The sequence below is a fragment of the Eucyclogobius newberryi genome, unplaced genomic scaffold, assembly GCF_026437365.1.
Source record: "Eucyclogobius newberryi isolate DKJ021-1_F unplaced genomic scaffold, fEucNew1.0.hap1 SCAF_17, whole genome shotgun sequence".
Lineage (NCBI taxonomy): Eukaryota > Metazoa > Chordata > Actinopteri > Gobiiformes > Gobiidae > Eucyclogobius > Eucyclogobius newberryi.
The window spans coordinates 26,939,283-26,960,176 of NW_027315801.1; the positions used below are offsets into that span (position 1 = coordinate 26,939,283).

Consider the following 20,894-nt stretch of genomic DNA (forward strand, 5'->3'; position numbering starts at 1 on the left):
CTAAATTAGGTCTTTTTTAGTTCAATTAAAAATAAATGTGTCAATTTTAGAAGCAAAGTCCTTTCTGCTCAGCCATTCCTCAAAGTAAACCTAAAAGCTTGTTTATCTTGCTGTTTATGTCAAATTGATCATTCAGAAAGTTTGATTTCATGAAGCAGGTCACATTATTGAGGAGCGTGTCAAAACAAGTCCAATAGTCTATTGTAACTTTTAGACAGCTGCATTAGAAGCCAAATGCATAGGCTGCATTTGAAAATAATTCGTGTTTTTTCGCAATTAATTGAGCCTACCTCTGTTCAAGACGTCTCAAATACACGCTTAACCGTCACCACGAGTGAGCCTACAGTTCTGAGCGCAGGACAAAATGCGTAATAGCGCACTTATTAAACACAACATAAGAGATTACAATATGAAAAGTGTGTAGGCGGAGGTAGCTGCTGTATGATTGGTCCCAACCTGTGGACTTGTGCTGGAGGAGGACAGTCCAGGGAGGGGTGCATCAGAGGCGCTTTACTCCTCCGTCAAGTCTCCAAAGCGTCAAACCAGCGCCATCCGCGGACACGGCAGCGGCCACGGGTGTTTCCTCTCCCTCCCCGCGTGTCTCGGTTTCGGGGGGAAATGTGCGTTTGATGGCATTCTGTCGGTCTCCGCGGCGCTGCTCCTCGGCTCCGGGAAGAAGAGGATTCATTAGCTAACATTAGCTCGCTAACAAGGTCAGCTTGAGTTTTGGGTGCTGCCCGTGTGCGTGTTCGTGTGTCGGTGAAGTGCCTCTCGCCTCACGCCCGGGCTCGCGTCTCGCCGGGGGGAGGAAATGTACCTCACATCCATCTTCTGACAAAGCGGGTAGCCGGCAGTATTTGTCACCGTCACCGTCTCTTATGGTTAGCTTATTGGTTAGCCACATTAGGTGCTATCAGTGTTCAATCCTTTCCCCTCATATTTGGCTTCGACGCGCGAGGGGGGGAAAAAAAAGGAAAAAATGCCCTTTGTATTTCAAACCTTGAACCGCAGGCGCCTTTTGCAATCGTGTTTAATTGTTATAGCCAAAGCTGCTTTGTGTATAAAAGAGTATTACATTGTTTTTTGGCTGCTACAGCACCAGCGCCCAGAATAAAACAGGTGCATCTCTGCGTTTAGCCATAGACTGGACTGAAGCGCAGGAGCCGAGCGCAGCCAGGAGCACATCCGCTCGTGTATACATGTCCAGCTCCTCCAAATACTTGGCCTCTGGTGTATATTTTACCCGCTAATGCTGCTATTTGTGTCCGATTCGAAGTGCATTGTGACGCTCGAAGCCTTTGTTTGGTGGAACGGGGGCAGCTCGGGCCCCTGAAGCTAATGTGTGTAGTTAGCTTGTTAGCTCTGGGGAAAGTAGGCACCTGGCTACTTCAACATGTTTAGCCTTATCGTGGCAATTAGCCGTCGTGTTTACTGCAAATATGTCGTGTACATTGTGTTCAATCGGTTTTGTTGTTCAAATGTGTAACTTTGCCCATGTTAGGGTTAGTTTATTGTAGACAATTAGACCAGTTCTCGTAACTTTAGTCAAGGTAAGAGGGACAGGAAGAATCGCGTGGACTAAAAATAATAGAAAATCACGACAAAATGTTTGGTTAAAACATCTTTCATCCATGTAATATCCGTATTTTAAAACATATTTACACTATTAGGATGCATTTGTCATGTGTTGTGGAAAGGCTTTGCTGCTTTTTAGGTAGTGTACAGTAATGCTCAAAGGAAGTGACAAACTGTACCACATGATAATAACTGTGTGGTTCACCTTTAGCATGTTGTTTACAGTGCTGTTCTGGTAGACTTGGCCCGGCTTAGTGATCTCATATTTAATTACAGCTGGCACTACAGGTTTGTTTATTGCACACATTCAATTCAGTGTATAAAACAGTATAATAGCAACATGGACAATGTGAAGCAGCCTGTGAATATGTTTGTTATTCAGCTCAGGCAGTGTCAGGAGACTGCTGGTGCTGCTGGTGCTGCTGGTGCTGCTGGTGCTACTGGTGCTACTGGTGCTACTGGTGCTACTGGTGCTACTGGTGCTACTGGTGCTACTGGTGCTACTGGTGCTACTGGTGCTACTGGTGCTGGATGTGGTACGTCAGTTCACTTGGCCTGGACGTCCACTGTGTGTGAGGCTTCTGAGATTATGTCAATTACAGGACTCGACTCACAACTTTCCCAAGAGCTACGGATAAAAGTGATTCTCCGAGCAGCTGCTACTCAGCTTTATGTTTTAATGAAAAGGTTACGCTCATCATAACGTTCTTAAAGCTCATTGCGGAACTTTGTCTAGGCTTGTCAGGGTGATTACTATATTCACTTATCGTTCACTAAATTATAGATGTGACAATATATTCGAGGGGCAATTTTTATTCCTTGTTAGGGCTGGGTGATATTGACATAAATTAATATCTTGCATTTTTTGGTTGATAAGAAAATATATTAAATATGTGAAAAGATATTTTAAGAATGCATCAGGAATGTGCTCAAATGTAATCTGTAAAAGTGCTGCTGAGATTTAAGTATTGCACAAATGTGAATTGGACCATACAATTAAAACCACATAAAGGCAAAACAAGTACTTTATACCCTTATTTGGGAGATTACAAAGTTCATATTTAATAGTTTTGATTATAAATTTAAGTTATATTTGATATTCTAATCCTCCAAAGTAACAATATTCATCTTATCAAATATTCCACCTCTACATATTGTGCCATTTCTACCTTTTCTTTGCATTAGTGAGAAATGTTCTAGAGGGAGGTTGAATATGTAACTTCAGTGACTCATTATTCATTAGGCACCAACAGCTAAGTCTTTAGTCCTGCTAATTATATTATTGCAGCTCTTTTTTTAACATAATGAAATCATCATGTTTTAGGTTTATTCTGTCATTACCATACATTAGTTTCAATATGATTATCATTATATTTTCTGAAGCAATATATCACATTTAAAATTGGTTATTGTATCAAGCTGAGGTAGAATTAATCTGTCAAAATGTAGATGTGTGAACATGGTTTAGAGTTAATGTCACAGTAATTATTTATCCACATACAACAAAAAATTGCACAAATATCAAACCAACATCCTCGAGTCAATAGAAGTTGCATTCAATCATCTATGTTGACCAAAAATGACAAAGGATCGTTATATTCTCGGCTCATTAAATATAATATACATACAAACAAAAGTTAAACATTTTACATAATTTCAGTACTAGATATTGTGAAATGTAATGTTTTAGTTGTTGTTTTCTTGGACAACTTGTGTCGTAGAGTTGTCTGTCTCGCCTGACTGCTTCACTTGACGTAGTGAAGTGCACGTCTGAACAGGCCATGGTCTCGGCAGGACTAAAAAGGCGGGACAAGTTTCAGATTACTGCTGTCTCTGAGTTAGAAGTTAATTAGAATGTAGCTGTGTTATCAACAGTGTGCTCTTTGTGCCAGTGCCAAACCTAGATAAACCGAGGGCATCAGGATATTCATCTGCATAAAAACCCACCAAACCAGTTTGAAAATGACTGCACACAAGGAGGCAGATGACTGTGACTGAGCGAGTTGGAAGAACTTTTATAAACAGTGATGATTATTATTTAAGGTGCAATAAGAATGAGTCACTGATCACAGACAATGCATAGTTCTGACTCAGTCAATCCCAATAAGCAGCTTTTGTTGTTGAATCATGAATTTTAATTGCAACCATCAGAGCTACTCAGAGAAAACTAACCATTACTTATATTTGCTAAAGACATGCAGGGTATTTTGATAACTTGGGACAAAATCAGTTCGTTTGAATATGGTTTTCAAGTAAAAGAATAGATGTATTTTTGTGCAAAATGTACATTTATTTACTGTAGCTTGAATTTACCCATTGTGGGATGAATGAAGCTTATTTTATCTTACTTAAACTTAATCTTTTGTGTTATTTCAAAAAGGAAATGGGACTAAACTCGTTGCTGCTTGTAGTTATTATTATGAGTCCTCTACACATGAATAATTTCTGTTCTACAATACGTCAGTTTTCTTGTCCTTAGAAACCTTTTGTGTTCTTTCAAACCTGAATGTTTTTGAATGTGATTTCAGCATCAAAAATATCTTAAGTAAACTCACAAGTAGGAAATACAGACAAGACAAAAACCTGTTTTGTGATATGTGATAAAGTTGTTCACTGTTTAGAAAAGCATCTAGTCATGTGATTATGTCTGTTATTTACACATTGCAGGTGATAGATACAATTAATGTCTGCCTATTTGCCCCTAGAATCACTGAAGAAGTTATCTATTTAGTCTTGGGATATGCTCCACACTTATTCTTGTTAGTTTGTTAGTTATTTATTAATCTGTGAAATTATTTAGGTGATAGAAATGTGAAGAGCTGAAGCTTTCAAATGAGGTATAACATGCCCAGGTGTAATATGTGCTCCAAAGTCAATATTGGGCTCAACGTTGCCTTCACAGATCACACACCTCTCTTTCAGCTTCTCCTGGATAATAGTAGCATTTTAAAGCCTAGCAGTAAAGTAGTGAAAGTGTGTAGTATTGACATGAGAGGCTGGTGCAGCTCAGGCATTAGGATTCCAGGCAGTTGGCTGACCCCCCTCTGCCCATTCCTGAGTGCTACAGGATTGGGGTTGGTTGGGTCAGTACAATGGAGACTCTAATTCCACCCCCTAGGGCACCTAATTAAAACTTACAACCAAGACAAACAACCTTTGTCATTCTCGCATCTCATAAGATTTGCTATTAAGTGAAAGTGCAGTGATAGAAGTGAAGCGCCGATCTCACAGTCTGCAAAAGTTTATTTATTGTGACATTAATGATCATGATGTTTCTTTTAGGCATCAGATTTGACAGCAAGTGTCCAATCTCATTTTAATTGTAATTTTCTCTTCTTGCCTCTAGACACCGGACATGGCAATTTACTAAACTGCTGGAAAACCTCTTTATGGACCACAGAAGACGACAGAGAAATCACGATTAAGACAAGCTGAGAGTCCCACTGAACTAACCTGAGTGCATAAGGCCTCTTCAGTTGTTAAACATCTGTTGGGCAGCCCCGAAGGCCTACTACTATGCACTATAATCACGACGAGATGAGGTGTGGCGTGGCTGCGAGGGGCAAGGTAGTTCTACTCAGGACTATACTCTTGCTAATAGGACATGCACTGCACATGGCCCAGTGCACGGACCATGACCACCAGCAGACTCGGGTGGAGGCGTTGTCCCTGGAGCTGGAGGCGTCCATGCAGTCGTCTGTGCTGACTGGGCTCCAGAACGCACTGTCTTCTGTGGGAGAAAGCCCTTCCTCTGCTCTCCCAGAGTCCACTGCAAAGTTGGGAGTGACCTCTGGGATTCCGGACTCGTCTGCCATAGCAGGACAGGTGTTTCAGCTCAAGGTGCCGCGAGGACAAGAAAATGGAAGCTGTCATGTTCATGTAAGTGCTGCCTAGATCAAAATGCATAAGCTGTACTAAGTTTGTGGTAAATGCTTCTAAGTATAATGGTTTACATTAGGCTAAAAAGGACATGAATGGACCATAAAATGAACCACAAAAAAAGCTGAAATATTAGTTTATACTAGATGTTTCATTCATTTCTAAATTTGGCTATTCTAATTTGCAATATTGTATATTTTTTGTATATATCTCCCACCTCTAAGTAGATAACAATTATGCCAGTTATGGTCAAGTATTGCTAAAAAAATCTTACTGTTAAAGTGCAGAAACCCTCTTGTTTAAAGATTATATTGCGAGTTCTTAGATTTCCACTCTCAATCAGCATTTGTTTCATTGGAAGTTATATGCTCGATATTCCAATTTTGCTCCAAAAGAACAATTTTGTCAATTAGTTAATGTACAGCAGCTCATCATACGGCTTCAAATGTGTTATCACAACATTTTCGGTATATTTGTAAGCTGCTATATGTTAAATTGGAGGAATAAATGCACATACATAGAACACATCCTGTCCCAGTGTGAAGGTGCATAGTATTTATCTGCTCGTTATGATCACTGTGTCAGCGCTGATTGAAACTGACGGCGCTGGTTTGTTCCAGTCAGACTTCTGAATGAGGCGAGATGATTATTGGCTGTGGGGTAATGCACTATGATATCCTGTCGTAGGGCTAAATGAAGACTGATGACTCATACGTAGTTATTATGAACAGGACTATACTTCCTGTTGAATATTTGGATAAACTTGATGAATTGAACCGAGCTGGAGAAGTGAAGGAAGTGCAGCGTCATACGAGTCCTTACAGTGATGTGCCAAGTGAATATTAAAACCGGATAGGTTTAGAAAGATTAGAAATATCATCACAAACCCATTTTGGAGGACCGATTTAGGATTGACAGTAAAATTAAGTAGAGCTGGAACAAGTTAAGCGATTAACGACACTACATTTAGTGATTCTGATGAAAGATTTTGTCTGCAAGTACACAATATCTTATCTTAATAATCAAGCAGCCCTACTTTAGCATTATCTAGATCAAATTTGGCTAAATCTTTTGCAAAGCCTTAAAATGAAAGCTTGGCTTGACTCTTTTTTTCCTACCCATCACTCCCATTGGTTCGGTCTTTATCATTCTTTGTGTGAGTGACAGGCAGATTCAACAGTGCAGTGTAAACTCTCAGAATCAGCAGATGGCAATATAAAAATACTAAGTGTACATGAATTGTGATCAAACAAACCGAGATCTAGGCACTAAGAAAAATGTTGGTACACCCGTAGTTAAAATGTCAGTGTTTTGACCTGGTCTTGTTTGAGGACTTAACAAAATCAACAAATCAACAAATAAATATAACTTAAAATGCTATTGCTGCAGAATTGTAACATGTACGTATTTCTTTTTATCTGCAGGCCACAGAAATGGGAAAAGCGACTCTACCCTCCTGGCTGCTTTGGGACAGAGAGAGCTGCACTCTGCAAGGCTTGGCTCTGGAACAGGATAAAGGCATCTATCACATCTCAGTTTCAGAAGAGAGTTCATCTGATAAGTCCGGATCTGAAGTTACTCCAAGTACAGTATTTTCTATCGAGGTCCATCCAGAGGAACGGGCAGACAGCGAGCAGGCCCTCCTGACTGTCCAGAGTGAGATCAGTGGTATTCAGCCGTTCACCTGTGGCCCCGAGGAGCCCCTCACTGTCCTCACTGTCATCCTGGACGCTGACCTGACCAAGATGGCTGCCAAACAGAGAGTCACTTTATTGAGCGTCATGAGGAAATATTCCCATGTTCCCGTTGAGCACATGAGGGTGGTCCCTGTCGTCAACAACCGGCTATTCGACATGGCTGCTTTCATGGCTGGACCAGGAAATGCAAAAAAGGTGGTGGAGAATGGAGCGCTGGTGTCATGGAAACTGGGCTGTGCGTTAGACCAGAGCAGGATCCCTGACATTAGCAGCGTTCAGGATTTGGCAAAGGACGGGACAATGTCTGCAAAACTTGGCTTCCCTGTTGTGGGTTGGCATATAGTCAACAAGAAACCACATAATATCAGAAGAGTAAGACGACAACTGTACAATACTCCAACGCCGGTGCCCTCCCTGTTACCACCGACCACTCACCTTGAGCCTCCAGTGCGTCTCATCCCCACCCCAACGTCACCTGTCATCGCCTCGGCCACCGACATCTCCGCTCCCCCTGTGAGAGGCCCTCTGCCCCTCCCAGTGAAGCCAACTATGAGAGTCAGGGATCAAATCGCTCACACGCCTGTCAATGGACCACCTCAGCCCACCAGAGTCTTAGGAACTACAAGTACCATGCCAATCCAGCCCACTGTCACGCGTCCTATGATTGTGGAGGCTACTGCTTCGCCAACTTTGCAGAGTACAACCAAGAAACCCAAGACGGGAAGCACAAAGAAGCCACCCAAGAAGCCAAAATCTTCTACCCCTGCGCCGAGAGTGCCCAAGTCCACCACACCCAAACCTCCAAAGCGCACGACGACAACTCAATCCGCTCCCCCAGAGAACAGAAGTCCAGAGATCCGTAACCCCATTGACCAGGTTAACGCTTGGGTCGGTACCTACTTCGAAGTCAAAATCCCAACTGATACGTTTTATGACATTGAAGACGGGACGGCGGATAAATTGCGTCTAACTTTGAAGAAGACGCCAAAGGAAGCTGTGAATGAGACCTCCTGGATCCAGTTCAACAGCACAATCCAGCTGTTGTATGGCTTCCCAGAGGCACAGCACACGGGCAAGCACGAGTATTTCATGTTGGCTACAGATAAGGGAGGCAAGAGTATCATGGATGCCTTTGAAGTGCAGGTTAACAAGTGGGCATCCAATGACAAACCGTCCGCCATATTTTCTGCTCGGTTTCATGGTGATCCTGAAAGCCTCTCCAACGACATCCATAAGAAGATTTTACTGACAAAAAAGTTGGCGTATGCTCTTGGGGATCGCAACAGCAGCACCGTGACTCTAAGAAACATCACTCGTGGGTCCATTGTAGTGGAGTGGACCAATAACAGCCTCCAGCAGAGCTCATGTCCAAAAGAGCAAATCACAGTTCTGAGCAACAGGATCTCGGACAATCAAGGCACTCCCAAAATGGCCTTTATCAAAGCCATGGAGCCCGACTTTAAACCCATCAACATCTCTGTTCGTGGGACCAATAAATGCCAGACCCTTTCGTTCATTCCTCCAGCGGAGATCCCCCTGCCGGTCGCGCCCACAGTCGCACCCACGCCGGGCGCTGGGCGAGTGAGCAGTGGAGACGATGTCTATCTACACACTGTCATTCCTGCTGTCGTAGTGGCAGCCCTGCTTCTTATAGCTGGCATCATTACAATGGTCTGCTACAAAAAGAAGCGTAAAGGCAAGATGACTATTGAGGAACAAGCCACGTTCATTAAAAAAGGTGTTCCCATAATATTTGCTGATGAGTTGGATGATTCTAAGTCCCCTCCATCTTCTAGTATCCCCCTGATCCTTCAAGAAGAGAAACCCCCTCTGCCCCCGCCTGAGTATCCCAACATAGCCGGGCCCCACAGCACCCTCCTGAGCCAGGAGCTAGATCTACTCGGGGAGTACTCCATTTATCAGGACGACGATCCCAACGCGCCTCCGTACCAACCGCCACCTCCTTTCACTGTCCCCATCGAGGGCAAAGGCTCTCGGCCGAAGAACATGACCTCCTACAGGTTGCCTCCTCCCTACGTGCCTCCCTAACGCACACTGTTTCTACTGTACGACACCAGGTGCATTATGGGAGTTAGCTCAACACTGGAGTCATTTCACATGTGCTCAATGAAACGCTTGGACTTTGTAGAGAAGCAGGCAAAAAACGTATTAGACCATAAAGAATAAGACGATATTCTCTACAAATAGCACAGAGAAAATGGATCCGACACGTTTGTAATTCAACATCAGTTTTTGTTGTTCTTCAAATCAGCTTTTGACTTGCATACTTTTTGTCTGATTTTGCCAAGAAGAGTCGATTTTATCTTCAATGATGTACTATTTCTATTGTATAGAAAATAATAATGAAGCAGGAAAGACTGAAGCCCATGGGGCCTTTGAACAGATGTTACCATGACAACAGACTCTGGCTCTCCATCACCATGTTAATCTGAGTTTATTTCACTCTTATCGGTACTCTGCTCGGTTTACTAAGATTTTGCGCCTGTTATTTCTTGAGGGGTATGAATGAAAAGTGCAGAAATGAATGCATGAACCACTTCCCACAATGATTTACTTTGACTTGATTTCTCTTTGTTTCTTTTGGTCCCTCTTGATAATAACATGCAACTCTTGCACTTATGCAAATTCTTGCTAAACCTTGCACTATGTCTTGCAAAGACAAGTGGTAGTCCAAAAAGATGTTTTACAATCTTAAACCCTATCACATGACTACGACACATCATCAGAAAAGACATTACATTTGACTAGTCACGTCTGTCATAGCTGTAGCCTAATTAAGTGACACTACACTTTTATTTCTCTGTGTGCGTGTGCCTCTGGACCTGCCTGTGTGAGACTAGATGGTTCCTGTTGCCAAGGTGATGTCTTTTGATCACGGTTGCCAGATCAAGCATTTCGAGGCCAGTGGAATTCAGTGGTTAAGGCAGGGTCAGACCTGGCAACGTGGTCAGTGACGTGGATTCCAGGGGCAGAAGACGTAAATTAATTCATGGCATACTGTTAAGAAGAAATCACTGTTCAATTCCTAGTCAAAGTACCACGGTTAATACACTTTGGTAAAACATTAAATTCTACAATTACAATATTATAGTACTGTACCAATATTAGTACAATATACATCAACTGTCAAAGGCCGTCAGCTACATGCTAACTATAAAACTAACTTGACCAAAAGTGTTTTGCAGAATTAGTTACCGAATAAATGGCCTGAACAATGTGTTGTAGAATTTTAGTCGTGAAAAAGTTAATTCTAATTAGGAGTTGTTTCAAGCGTTTCTAAATTTGCTCCTCTCTCTCTGGTAGATTCTTTGTCCAAGGCAGGACCACTTGAGAGGCATGGGAACAAACGGTTGTACATAATTGTGTGCCTGTGGAAAAAAAAAAAACTCATGTTAGTGTTTATCCAATACAACTAGTCGAGGGGTAAAGGGGACAGAGCGGGAAATTATTTTATTTTTTAATCTAGATTTATGAAAACGCATATAATTTGTGACGGTGCAAAATAGTTAACTTGCCCATCATAGAAAAAACACTATTTCAAAATGATGGTGAGTAACTGCAAGCATATGTGAATTCTGTACATTTCATATCTGATATCACCACAAAAATGGTTGAAATCTAATGTTTTTACTGAGTTTTTGATACAGTCTTAAACTTGTTTTATGAAAATATATTAATAAAATGTAATGCTATTTGTAAAGCTCCAAAATGTTGTGTAACTCTGTTCTTTTCTTGGACTACTTTTTAGAGAGTGACCCTTATGTTTGCTACATAGGTTAAACTTTATTGTCCCCTTACAGACCCCAATTACTAACATGTGTCATCATGAAACCACAGTCAAGTTCATTCTCACAGTATAACACTGAACCATTACACTTTGTGGCTAATATGTCACATTTTAATTGAGTTTGCGGCTTCGGAAGGCTTAGACTTTGTTTTATAGTGCCAATTCCCCACGGAGACCTTTTATTTCAGGAGAACTACTCAGAAGGGCTTCTCTAATACTGAAGAATTTGATTTATGCATTGTTATTCTGTGGTTCTTTTATTAAAACAAAAATGGCAACATTATTTCATTGTGCAGCTTTAGGTCACACAATGTTTATGTGGATTCAACTTCCTTTTACTATAAGTGTGGTTTCCTGTTCTGCAGTTGTGTGTGTTGAAGGTTTACAATTTACTCTTACTAATGTTATTTTCAAAAACAGAATTGTTTTGTCTCAATCCCCAAATTATATCGTCATTAATACCAGAAAAGGAAGAAAAAGGAAACAAAATATGACACATTTTCAAAATGATCTGTTTTTTGCAAATTAGCTTTTCTGTTTCAGTTTCAGATCCGTTACTTACTCTACACTGAGGTGACAGTGGTTCAAGTGTTTGCCAATCAAACATGAGCTTAACTTGCTTAACTCGCTTTCTAGACTGAACTGTGGCTAAACTGAGTGCAGCACTTTCTTACAGAATAAATAAAAGGTTTATTTTGAAATGAGGGTTTACTTGGAATGTTTCCACAGTAGAGAAAAGAGCACAGATTGGCCTTGTTTCTGTTTGTGAGTCACGACAGCTGTGGCTTACCTCAGTATGGACCGCTTTGAGTATCATGCCCTATTTTATCGCGCATGATCAATACATTCCATGGTTAATCTGATAAAACTGCATGTATTCATGGCAGAACGCACCTCTCTCTTATCACAGACCTGAGTCTGAATCTGCATGTTTTTTTATTCATTTACTGTGGCAAAAGAAAATTAAATTGAATTCTGTCAACTGGATACACGTTTTTTAAGAGTGAATATGTTTCGTCACTCATCCAAGTAGCCAAGTAGCTTCTTCAGTTCCCCTGACAGCAATCTGGTAATTCACTGCCTCATATCTGTCTGAACTGTTGTGCATGAACCAAGGAAACTTTCCAACTGTGTGAACTTCAATGTAATCGTTTATTGAAGGGGAGAATGTGAAATCAACTTGCATGGGCTCCTCCATCATAAGCTCACTCAAAGTTGCATTTTGCTTGAGTACTCAAAACCTTTCTGGTTAAACATTTCCTAAAATATACATAAAATAATTCATTCTCTGGGTAACAGGGTTGGCAAACGTCTCATTGCATATTATGTGCCCCTTACAGTGAGATGCCACTATGACGAGGCGGGGCTTCTCAGTTCTGAAGTCAGTGGAGCCGTTTCTATTATTAAGCCCGTTTAGATCAATATTAAGATATACAAAGAACAAAATCTAAATTCATGATCTATGTTGTAATATTAAATGCCTGAGGGGGCATCACAAATGTCTTTTTACATTTTGCATTTATGCTGTGAGAAAGGGCTGCACTCAGCTTAGTTTAATCTCAAAAGTGTGTGCCAGTTTAAGCGGATGTCAGAAACAGCGCTGGCCACTGACACTCAGATCTTATAGGATGTGACAGGGGCGCTATAGGGTTCAGCAAAGACATTCACCTCTATCATAAAATGTACAGGTTTGACAGCTACAGTGATTTATCTTCACTGAATTGGACAAAAAGCCTCAAATGGCAAAGATTCGATTTAATTGAAAATAAAAACACAAGTGCACCAGCCAAAAGACTTGCTTAAAGATGCACTAGTAAGTCAGCTTCCTGTTAGAGGCAACATTTAGAGCACTTTTTCCATTCAATGTAGGTCATATTTTGTGTTCATTGCCACGCTCTGAGATTCTCATCATTCTGAAACCCATGGATAGAAAGGTAGGCCACTTGCTTGTCTCCATGGAGATGTTATTGCTTTGCCTTTAACGTTCCACAGTATGGCATTAAATTCATCTATCTCCTTGCAGACAGCACAGTTGATGCACCAAGTTACAGATCCGATCTGTGGAGAGGCGACCACGCTCAGGAAAAGAAAAACTCAAATAACGAAATAAATGCAAGATAAATCTTTAAGTAGCTTCTTTTGAATACTGCATCCATAACTTCCAAATACTAATGCGCATCTCTTACTGTAATAGAAGTTTCCAGAGCAGTTCAACTCTAAACTTTCTCAAGTCCTTTCTTTGCTTGTAGCATTAATAATACATGGACGGTGAAATGTAATGTATGTAATGAAATATACATGACCTCTTAAAGTACAACAGGAGCCAACCTTTCAGTTATTGACATGATGAAATGGTGGTTAGCTTCTTATCCCACAAAATATTTGTATCTCCGACCTCTTCCCTTAAAGTCAGGCTTTAATGCAGTGAGGTTGAGCTATGTTGGCGATACTGTGATTTTGTATTTGTCTATTTAAAACGGCTCTCTGCCTAAACATCTAATCACAGTAAGCGACAGGAGAATTCAATCCATCAGATGAGTGATCTCTTAAAGGCAAATAGATTCTGTGTTTACATAAATCGTGATGAAATCCAAATTGTGATGGAGGATCTAAGGAATATTACCGGTAGATTGTTTTTTGCCATATCTCTCAACCATAATAGGCAGGTTCAACAGTTTAGGAAATATTTCAAAGCCGTTTCCGCAAGCTAGGTGAAACTTGATGCATTACATTAGAAACTTTCTCATTAAGAAGAAGAAAAAAAGACTCATTAAGAGCAACTATTAGCTCAGGAGGCCTAAAGTGATCTGTTGCTAAGTGAATGGAATATTTACAGGTATGATGGTCCACTTTGTATAATGCCAACCACTCACTAATAACTACTCATTGTTTATGCAGCAGCTGAAAAGTTTGCACTCAATTTAGCATCAGATGGTGAACCCGATTATTGCAACAAACTTCAAGACTGATTGTAGTAAGAGCTATAAATATTTCATGATGGTAGTTGATCTACACTAATTTTAAAGTTTTGTATTGCAGACAGCTGATTTTACTCAATCATAAAATCTAAATCATTCTTTTCCATTTCACTGATTACCTTGTTTTGTAATCAATGACCCAGCGACCTCTAATTTGTAATTACCCATTTTGATGATGCAGTGATTGTAACGATGTAGTAAATCTGTTTTTCATCATCCATTATTCATGTTTGGCATTTAGAGTTTCCTGCTTTGCACTTGTCCCAGTGTGTCATTTATACAATGATTTAATATAATTAGTTGATGAAAACTGAATAAATGTGATAGAATAAATTGTATCAAATTGATGCAATAAATTGTATCAAATTCCTGCTCTTTTTGCTTAGAATGGCTCAGCACCTTGAGTATGATAGCACCATCTTGTGATAGATGCATGTGAATTCATTTGTATTCCTGCTGTGGGTGCAGTGGAGTCAAAATGTACGTTCATCATGGTTTAGCATGGCACCAGCTTCAGGGTAAGTTCCCTTTCCTGCACAAGCTTCACCTCTGAGCCTACACTACTCTGAGCCTACACTACTCTGAGCCTACACTACTCTGATCTTACACTATTATGAGCCTACACTACTCTGATCTTACACTACTCTGAGCCTACACTACTCTGAGCCTACACTACTCTGATCTTACACTACTCTGAGCCTACACTACTCTGAGCCTACACTACTCTGAGCCTACACTACTCTGACCTTAGACTACTCTGATCTTACACTACTCTGAGCCTACACTACTCTGAGCCTACACTACTCTGATCTTACACTACTCTGAGCCTACACTACTCTGATCTTACACTACTCTGATCTTACACTACTCTGAGCCTACACTACTCTGATCTTACACTACTCTGAGCCTACACTACTCTGACCTTACACTACTCTGATCTTACACTACTCTGAGCCTACACTACTCTGATCTTACACTACTCTGATCTTACACTACTCTGAGTCTACACTACTCTGAGCTTAAACTACTCTGAGCCTACACTACTCTGATCTTACACTACTCTGAGCTTACACTACTCTGAGCCTATACTACTCTGAGCTTACACTACTCTGAGCCTACACTACTCTGATCTTACACTACTCTGATCTTACACTACTCTGAGTCTACACTATTCTGAGCCTACACTACTCTGAGCCTACACTACTCTGAGCCTACACTATTCTGAGCGTACACTACTCTGAGCGTGCACTACTCTGAGCCTACACTACTCTGAGCCTACACTACTCTGAGCTCACACTACTCTGAGCCTACACTACTCTGAGCCTACACTAGTCTGAGCTTACACTACTCTGATCTTACACTACTCTGAGCTCACACTACTCTGAGCCTACACTACTCATAGCCTACACTACTCTGAGCCTAGACTACTCTGAGCCTACACTACTCTGAGCTTACACTACTCTGATCTTACACTACTCTGAGCCTACACTACTCTGAGCCTAGACTACTCTGAGCCTACACTACTCTGAGCCTAGACTACTCTGAGCCTACACTACTCTGAGCTTACACTACTCTGAGCCTACACTACTCTGAGCCTACACTACTCTGAGCCTACACTACTCTGAGCCTACACTACTCTGAGCCTACACTACTCTGAGCTTACACTACTCTGAGTCTACACTACTCATATCCTACACTACTCTGAGCCTACACTACTCTGAGCTTACACTACTCTGAGCTTACACTACTCTGAGCCTACACTACTCTGAGCCTACACTACTCTGAGCCTACACTACTCTGAGTCTACACTACTCTGAGTCTACACTACTCTGAGCTTACACTACTCTGAGCCTACACTACTCTGAGCTTACACTACTCTGAGCCTACACTACTCTGAGCTTACACTACTATGAGCTTACACTACTCTGAGCCTACACTACTCTGAGCCTACACTACTTTGAGCCTACACTACTCTGATCTTACACTACTCTGAGCCTGCACTACTCTGAGCCTACACTACTCTGAGCGTACACTACTCTGAGCGTACACTACTCTGATCTTACACTACTCTGAGCTCACACTACTCTGAGCCTACACTACTCATAGCCTACACTACTCTGAGCCTAGACTACTCTGAGCCTACACTACTCTGAGCTTACACTACTCTGATCTTACACTACTCTGAGCCTACACTACTCTGAGCCTAGACTACTCTGAGCCTACACTACTCTGAGCCTAGACTACTCTGAGCCTACACTACTCTGAGCTTACACTACTCTGATCTTACACTACTCTGAGTCTACACTACTCTGAGCCTACACTACTCTGAGCTTACACTACTCTGAGCCTACACTACTCTGAGCCTACACTACTCTGAGCCTACACTACTCTGAGCCTACACTACTCTGAGCCTACACTACTCTGAGCCTACACTACTTTGAGCCTACACTACTCTGATCTTACACTACTCTGAGCCTGCACTACTCTGAGCCTACACTACTCTGAGTCTACACTACTCTGAGCCTACACTACTCTGATCTTACACTACTATGAGCTTACACTACTCTGATCTTACACTACTATGAGCCTACACTACTCTGAGCCTACACTACTCTGAGCCTACACTACTCTGAGCTTACACTACTCTGAGCCTACTCTACTCTGAGCTTAGACTACTCTGAGCCTACACTACTCTGAGCCTACACTACTCTGAGCCTACACTACTATGAGCTTACACTACTCTGAGCTTACACTACTCTGAGCCTACTCTACTCTGAGCTTACACTACTCTGAGCCTACACTACTCTGAGCTTACACTACTCTGAGTTTACACTACTCTGAGCCTACACTACTCTGAGCCTACACTACTCTGAGCTTACACTACTCTGATCGTACACTACTCTGATCGTACACTACTCTGAGCCTACAATACTCTGAGTTTACACTACTCTGAGCCTACACTACTCTGATCTTAAACTACTCTGATCTTACACTACTCTGAGTCTACACTACTCTGAGCTTAGACTACTCTGAGCCTACACTACTCTGAGCCTACACTACTCTGAGCCTACACTACTCTGAGTCTACACTACTCTGATCTTACACTACTATGAGCTTACACTACTATGAGCTTACACTACTCTGATCTTACACTACTCTGAGCCTACACTACTATGAGCCTACACTACTCTGAGCCTACACTACTCTGAACCTACACTACTTTGAGCTTACACTACTCTGAGCCTACTCTACTCTGAGCCTACACTACTCTGAGCCTACACTACTCTGATCTTACACTACTCTGAGCTTAGACTACTCTGAGCCTACACTACTCTGAGTCTACACTACTCTGAGCCTACATTACTCTGATCTTACACTACTCTGAGCCTACACTACTATGAGCCTACACTACTCTGAGCCTACACTACTCTGAGCCTACACTACTCTGAGTCTACACTACTCTGAGCCTACACTACTCTGAGCTTACACTACTCTGAGCCTACTCTACTCTGAGCTTACACTACTCTGAGCCTACACTACTCTGAGCTTACACTACTCTGAGTTTACACTACTCTGAGTCCACACTACTCTGAGTCTACACTACTCTGAGCCTACACTACTCTGAGCCTACACTACTCTGAGCTTACACTACTCTGAGCCTACTCTACTCTGATCTTACACTCCTCTGATCTTACACTACTCTGAGTCTACACTACTCTGAGCCTAGACTACTCTGAGCCTACACTACTCTGAGCTCACACTACTCTGAGCTCACACTACTCTGAGCCTAGACTACTCTGAGCCTACACTACTCTGAGCCTACACTACTCTGAGCTTACACTACTCTGATCTTACACTACTCTGAGCTCACACTACTCTGAGCTCACACTACTCTGAGCCTACACTACTCTGAGCCTAGACTACTCTGAGCCTACACTACTCTGAGCTCACACTACTCTGAGCCTACACTACCCTGAGCTTACACTACTCTGAGTCTACACTACTCATAGCCTACACTACTCTGAGCCTACACTACTCTGAGCTTACACTACTCTGAGCTTACACTACTCTGAGCCTACACTACTCTGATCTTACACTACTCTGATCTTACACTACTCTGAGCCTACACTACTCTGAGCCTACACTACTCCGACCTTACACTACTCTGATCTTACACTACTCTGAGCCTACACTACTCTGATCTTACACTACTCTGATCTTACACTACTCTGATCTTACACTACTCTGAGTCTACACTACTCTGAGCTTACACTACTCTGAGCCTACACTACTCTGATCTTACACTACTCTGAGCTTACACTACTCTGAGCCTACACTACTCTGAGCCTACACTACTCTGATCTTACACTACTCTGATCTTACACTACTCTGAGTCTACACTATTCTGAGCCTACACTACTCTGAGCCTACACTACTCTGAGCCTACACTACTCTGAGCGTACACTACTCTGAGCGTACACTACTCTGAGCGTACACTACTCTGAGCCTACACTACTCTGAGCCTACACTACTCTGAGCTCACACTACTCTGACCCTACACTACTCTGAGCCTACACTACTCTGAGCTTACACTACTCTGATCTTACACTACTCTGAGCTCACACTACTCTGAGCCTACACTACTCATAGCCTACACTACTCTGAGCCTAGACTACTCTGAGCCTACACTACTCTGAGCTTACACTACTCTGATCTTACACTACTCTGAGCCTACACTACTCTGAGCCTAGACTACTCTGAGCCTACACTACTCTGAGCCTACACTACTCTGAGCTTACACTACTCTGATCTTACACTACTCTGAGTCTACACTACTCTGAGCCTACACTACTCTGAGCCTACACTACTCTGAGCGTACACTACTCTGAGCCTACACTACTCTGAGCCTACACTACTCATAGCCTACACTACTCTGAGCCTACACTACTCTGAGCCTACACTACTATGAGCTTACACTACTCTGATCTTACACTACTCTGAGCCTACACTACTCTGAGCCTACACTACTCTGAGTCTACATTACTCTGAGCCTACACTACTCTGAGCTTACACTACTCTGAGCCTACTCTACTCTGAGCTTACACTACTCTGAGCCTACACTACTCTGAGCTTACACTACTCTGAGTTTACACTACTCTGAGCCTACACTACTCTGAGCTTACACTACTCTGAGCTTACACTACTCTGATCGTACACTACTCTGATCGTACACTACTCTGAGCCTACAATACTCTGAGTTTACACTACTCTGATCTTACACTACTCTGATCTTACACTACTCTGAGTCTACACTACTCTGAGCTTAGACTACTCTGAGCCTACACTACTCTGAGCCTACACTACTCTGAGCCTACACTACTCTGAGTCTACACTACTCTGATCTTACACTACTATGAGCTTACACTACTATGAGCTTACACTACTCTGATCTTACACTACTCTGAGCCTACACTACTATGAGCCTACACTACTCTGAGCCTACACTACTCTGAACCTACACTACTCTGAGCTTACACTACTCTGAGCCTACTCTACTCTGAGCTTACACTACTCTGAGCCTACACTACTCTGAGCCTACACTACTCCGATCTTACACTACTCTGAGCTTAGACTACTCTGAGCCTACACTACTCTGAGCCTACACTACTCTGAGCCTACACTACTCTGAGCCTACATTACTCTGATCTTACACTACTCTGAGCCTACACTACTATGAGCCTACACTACTCTGAGCCTACACTACTCTGACCCTACACTACTCTGAGTCTACACTACTCTGAGCCTACACTACTCTGAGCTTACACTACTCTGAGCCTACTCTACTCTGAGCTTACACTACTCTGAGCCTACACTACTCTGAGCTTACACTACTCTGAGTTTACACTACTCTGAGTCCACACTACTCTGAGTCTACACTACTCTGAGCCTACACTACTCTGAGCCTACACTACTCTGAGCTTACACTACTCTGAGCCTACTCTACTCTGAGCCTACACTACTCTGATCGTACACTACTCTGATCGTACACTACTCTGAGCCTACACTACTCTGAGTTTACACTACTATGAGCCTACACTACTCTGATCTTACACTCCTCTGATCTTACACTACTCTGAGTCTACACTACTCTGAGCCTAGACTACTCTGAGCCTACACTACTCTGAGCTCACACTACTCTGAGCTCACACTACTCTGAGCCTGGACTACTCTGAGCCTACACTACTCTGAGCCTACACTACTCTGAGCTTACACTACTCTGAGCTCACACTACTCTGAGCTCACACTACTCTGAGCCTACACTACTCTGAGCCTAGACTACTCTGAGCCTACACTACTCTGAGCTCACACTACTCTGAGCCTACACTACCCTGAGCTTACACTACTCTGAGTCTACACTACTCATAGCCTACACTACTCTGAGCCTACACTACTCTGAGCTTACACTACTCTGAGCTTACACTACTCTGAGCCTACACTACTCTGAGCCTACACTACTCTGAGCTTACACTACTCTGAGCTTACACTACTCTGAGCTTACACTACTCTGAGTCTACACTACTCTGAGCCTACACTACTCTGATCTTACACTACTATGAGCTTACACTACTCTGATCTTACACTACTATGAGCCTACACTACTCTGAGCCTACACTACTCTGAGCTTACACTACTCTGATCTTACACTACTCTGAGCCTGCACTACTCTGAGCCTACACTACTCTGAGTCTACACTACTCTGAGCCTACACTACACTGATCTTACACTACTCTGAGCCTACACTACTCTGAGCTTACACTACTCTGAGCTTACACTACTCTGAGCCTACACTACTCTGAGCCTACACTACTCTGATCTTACACTACTCTGAGCCTACACTACTCTGATCTTACACTACTCTGATCTTACACTACTCTGAGCCTACACTACTCTGATCTT

General features: G+C 42.3%; 1 protein-coding gene across 2 annotated transcripts; it reads left to right on the plus strand.

The window, feature by feature from the left end:
- The first annotated feature begins 449 nt into the window (after positions 1 to 449).
- Positions 450 to 10,881, plus strand: LOC140363270 (dystroglycan 1-like). Of its 2 annotated transcripts, none has more exons than XM_072449743.1 (3): positions 450 to 713; positions 4,922 to 5,454; positions 6,879 to 10,881. In XM_072449743.1, the coding sequence occupies exons 2-3, from the start codon at positions 5,092 to 5,094 to the stop codon at positions 9,198 to 9,200; spliced, it is 2,685 nt and encodes an 894-aa protein (XP_072305844.1). In that variant the 5' UTR covers positions 450 to 713; positions 4,922 to 5,091; the 3' UTR covers positions 9,201 to 10,881. The 2 variants fall into 2 exon arrangements, with proteins under 2 accessions (XP_072305844.1, XP_072305845.1); XM_072449744.1 differs by lacking the exon at positions 450 to 713 and adding an exon at positions 761 to 843.
- The last annotated feature ends 10,013 nt before the right edge of the window (positions 10,882 to 20,894 follow it).

Excerpts from the sequence above, each read along its gene's own strand:
- LOC140363270 (XM_072449743.1), top strand. The coding sequence starts at position 5,092 with ATGCACTATAATCACGACGAGATGAGGTGTGGCGTGGCTGCGAGGGGC. Across the intron at positions 5,455-6,878 it reads ATGGAAGCTGTCATGTTCAT|GCCACAGAAATGGGAAAAGC; the intron begins GTAAGTGCTGCC and ends TTTTATCTGCAG.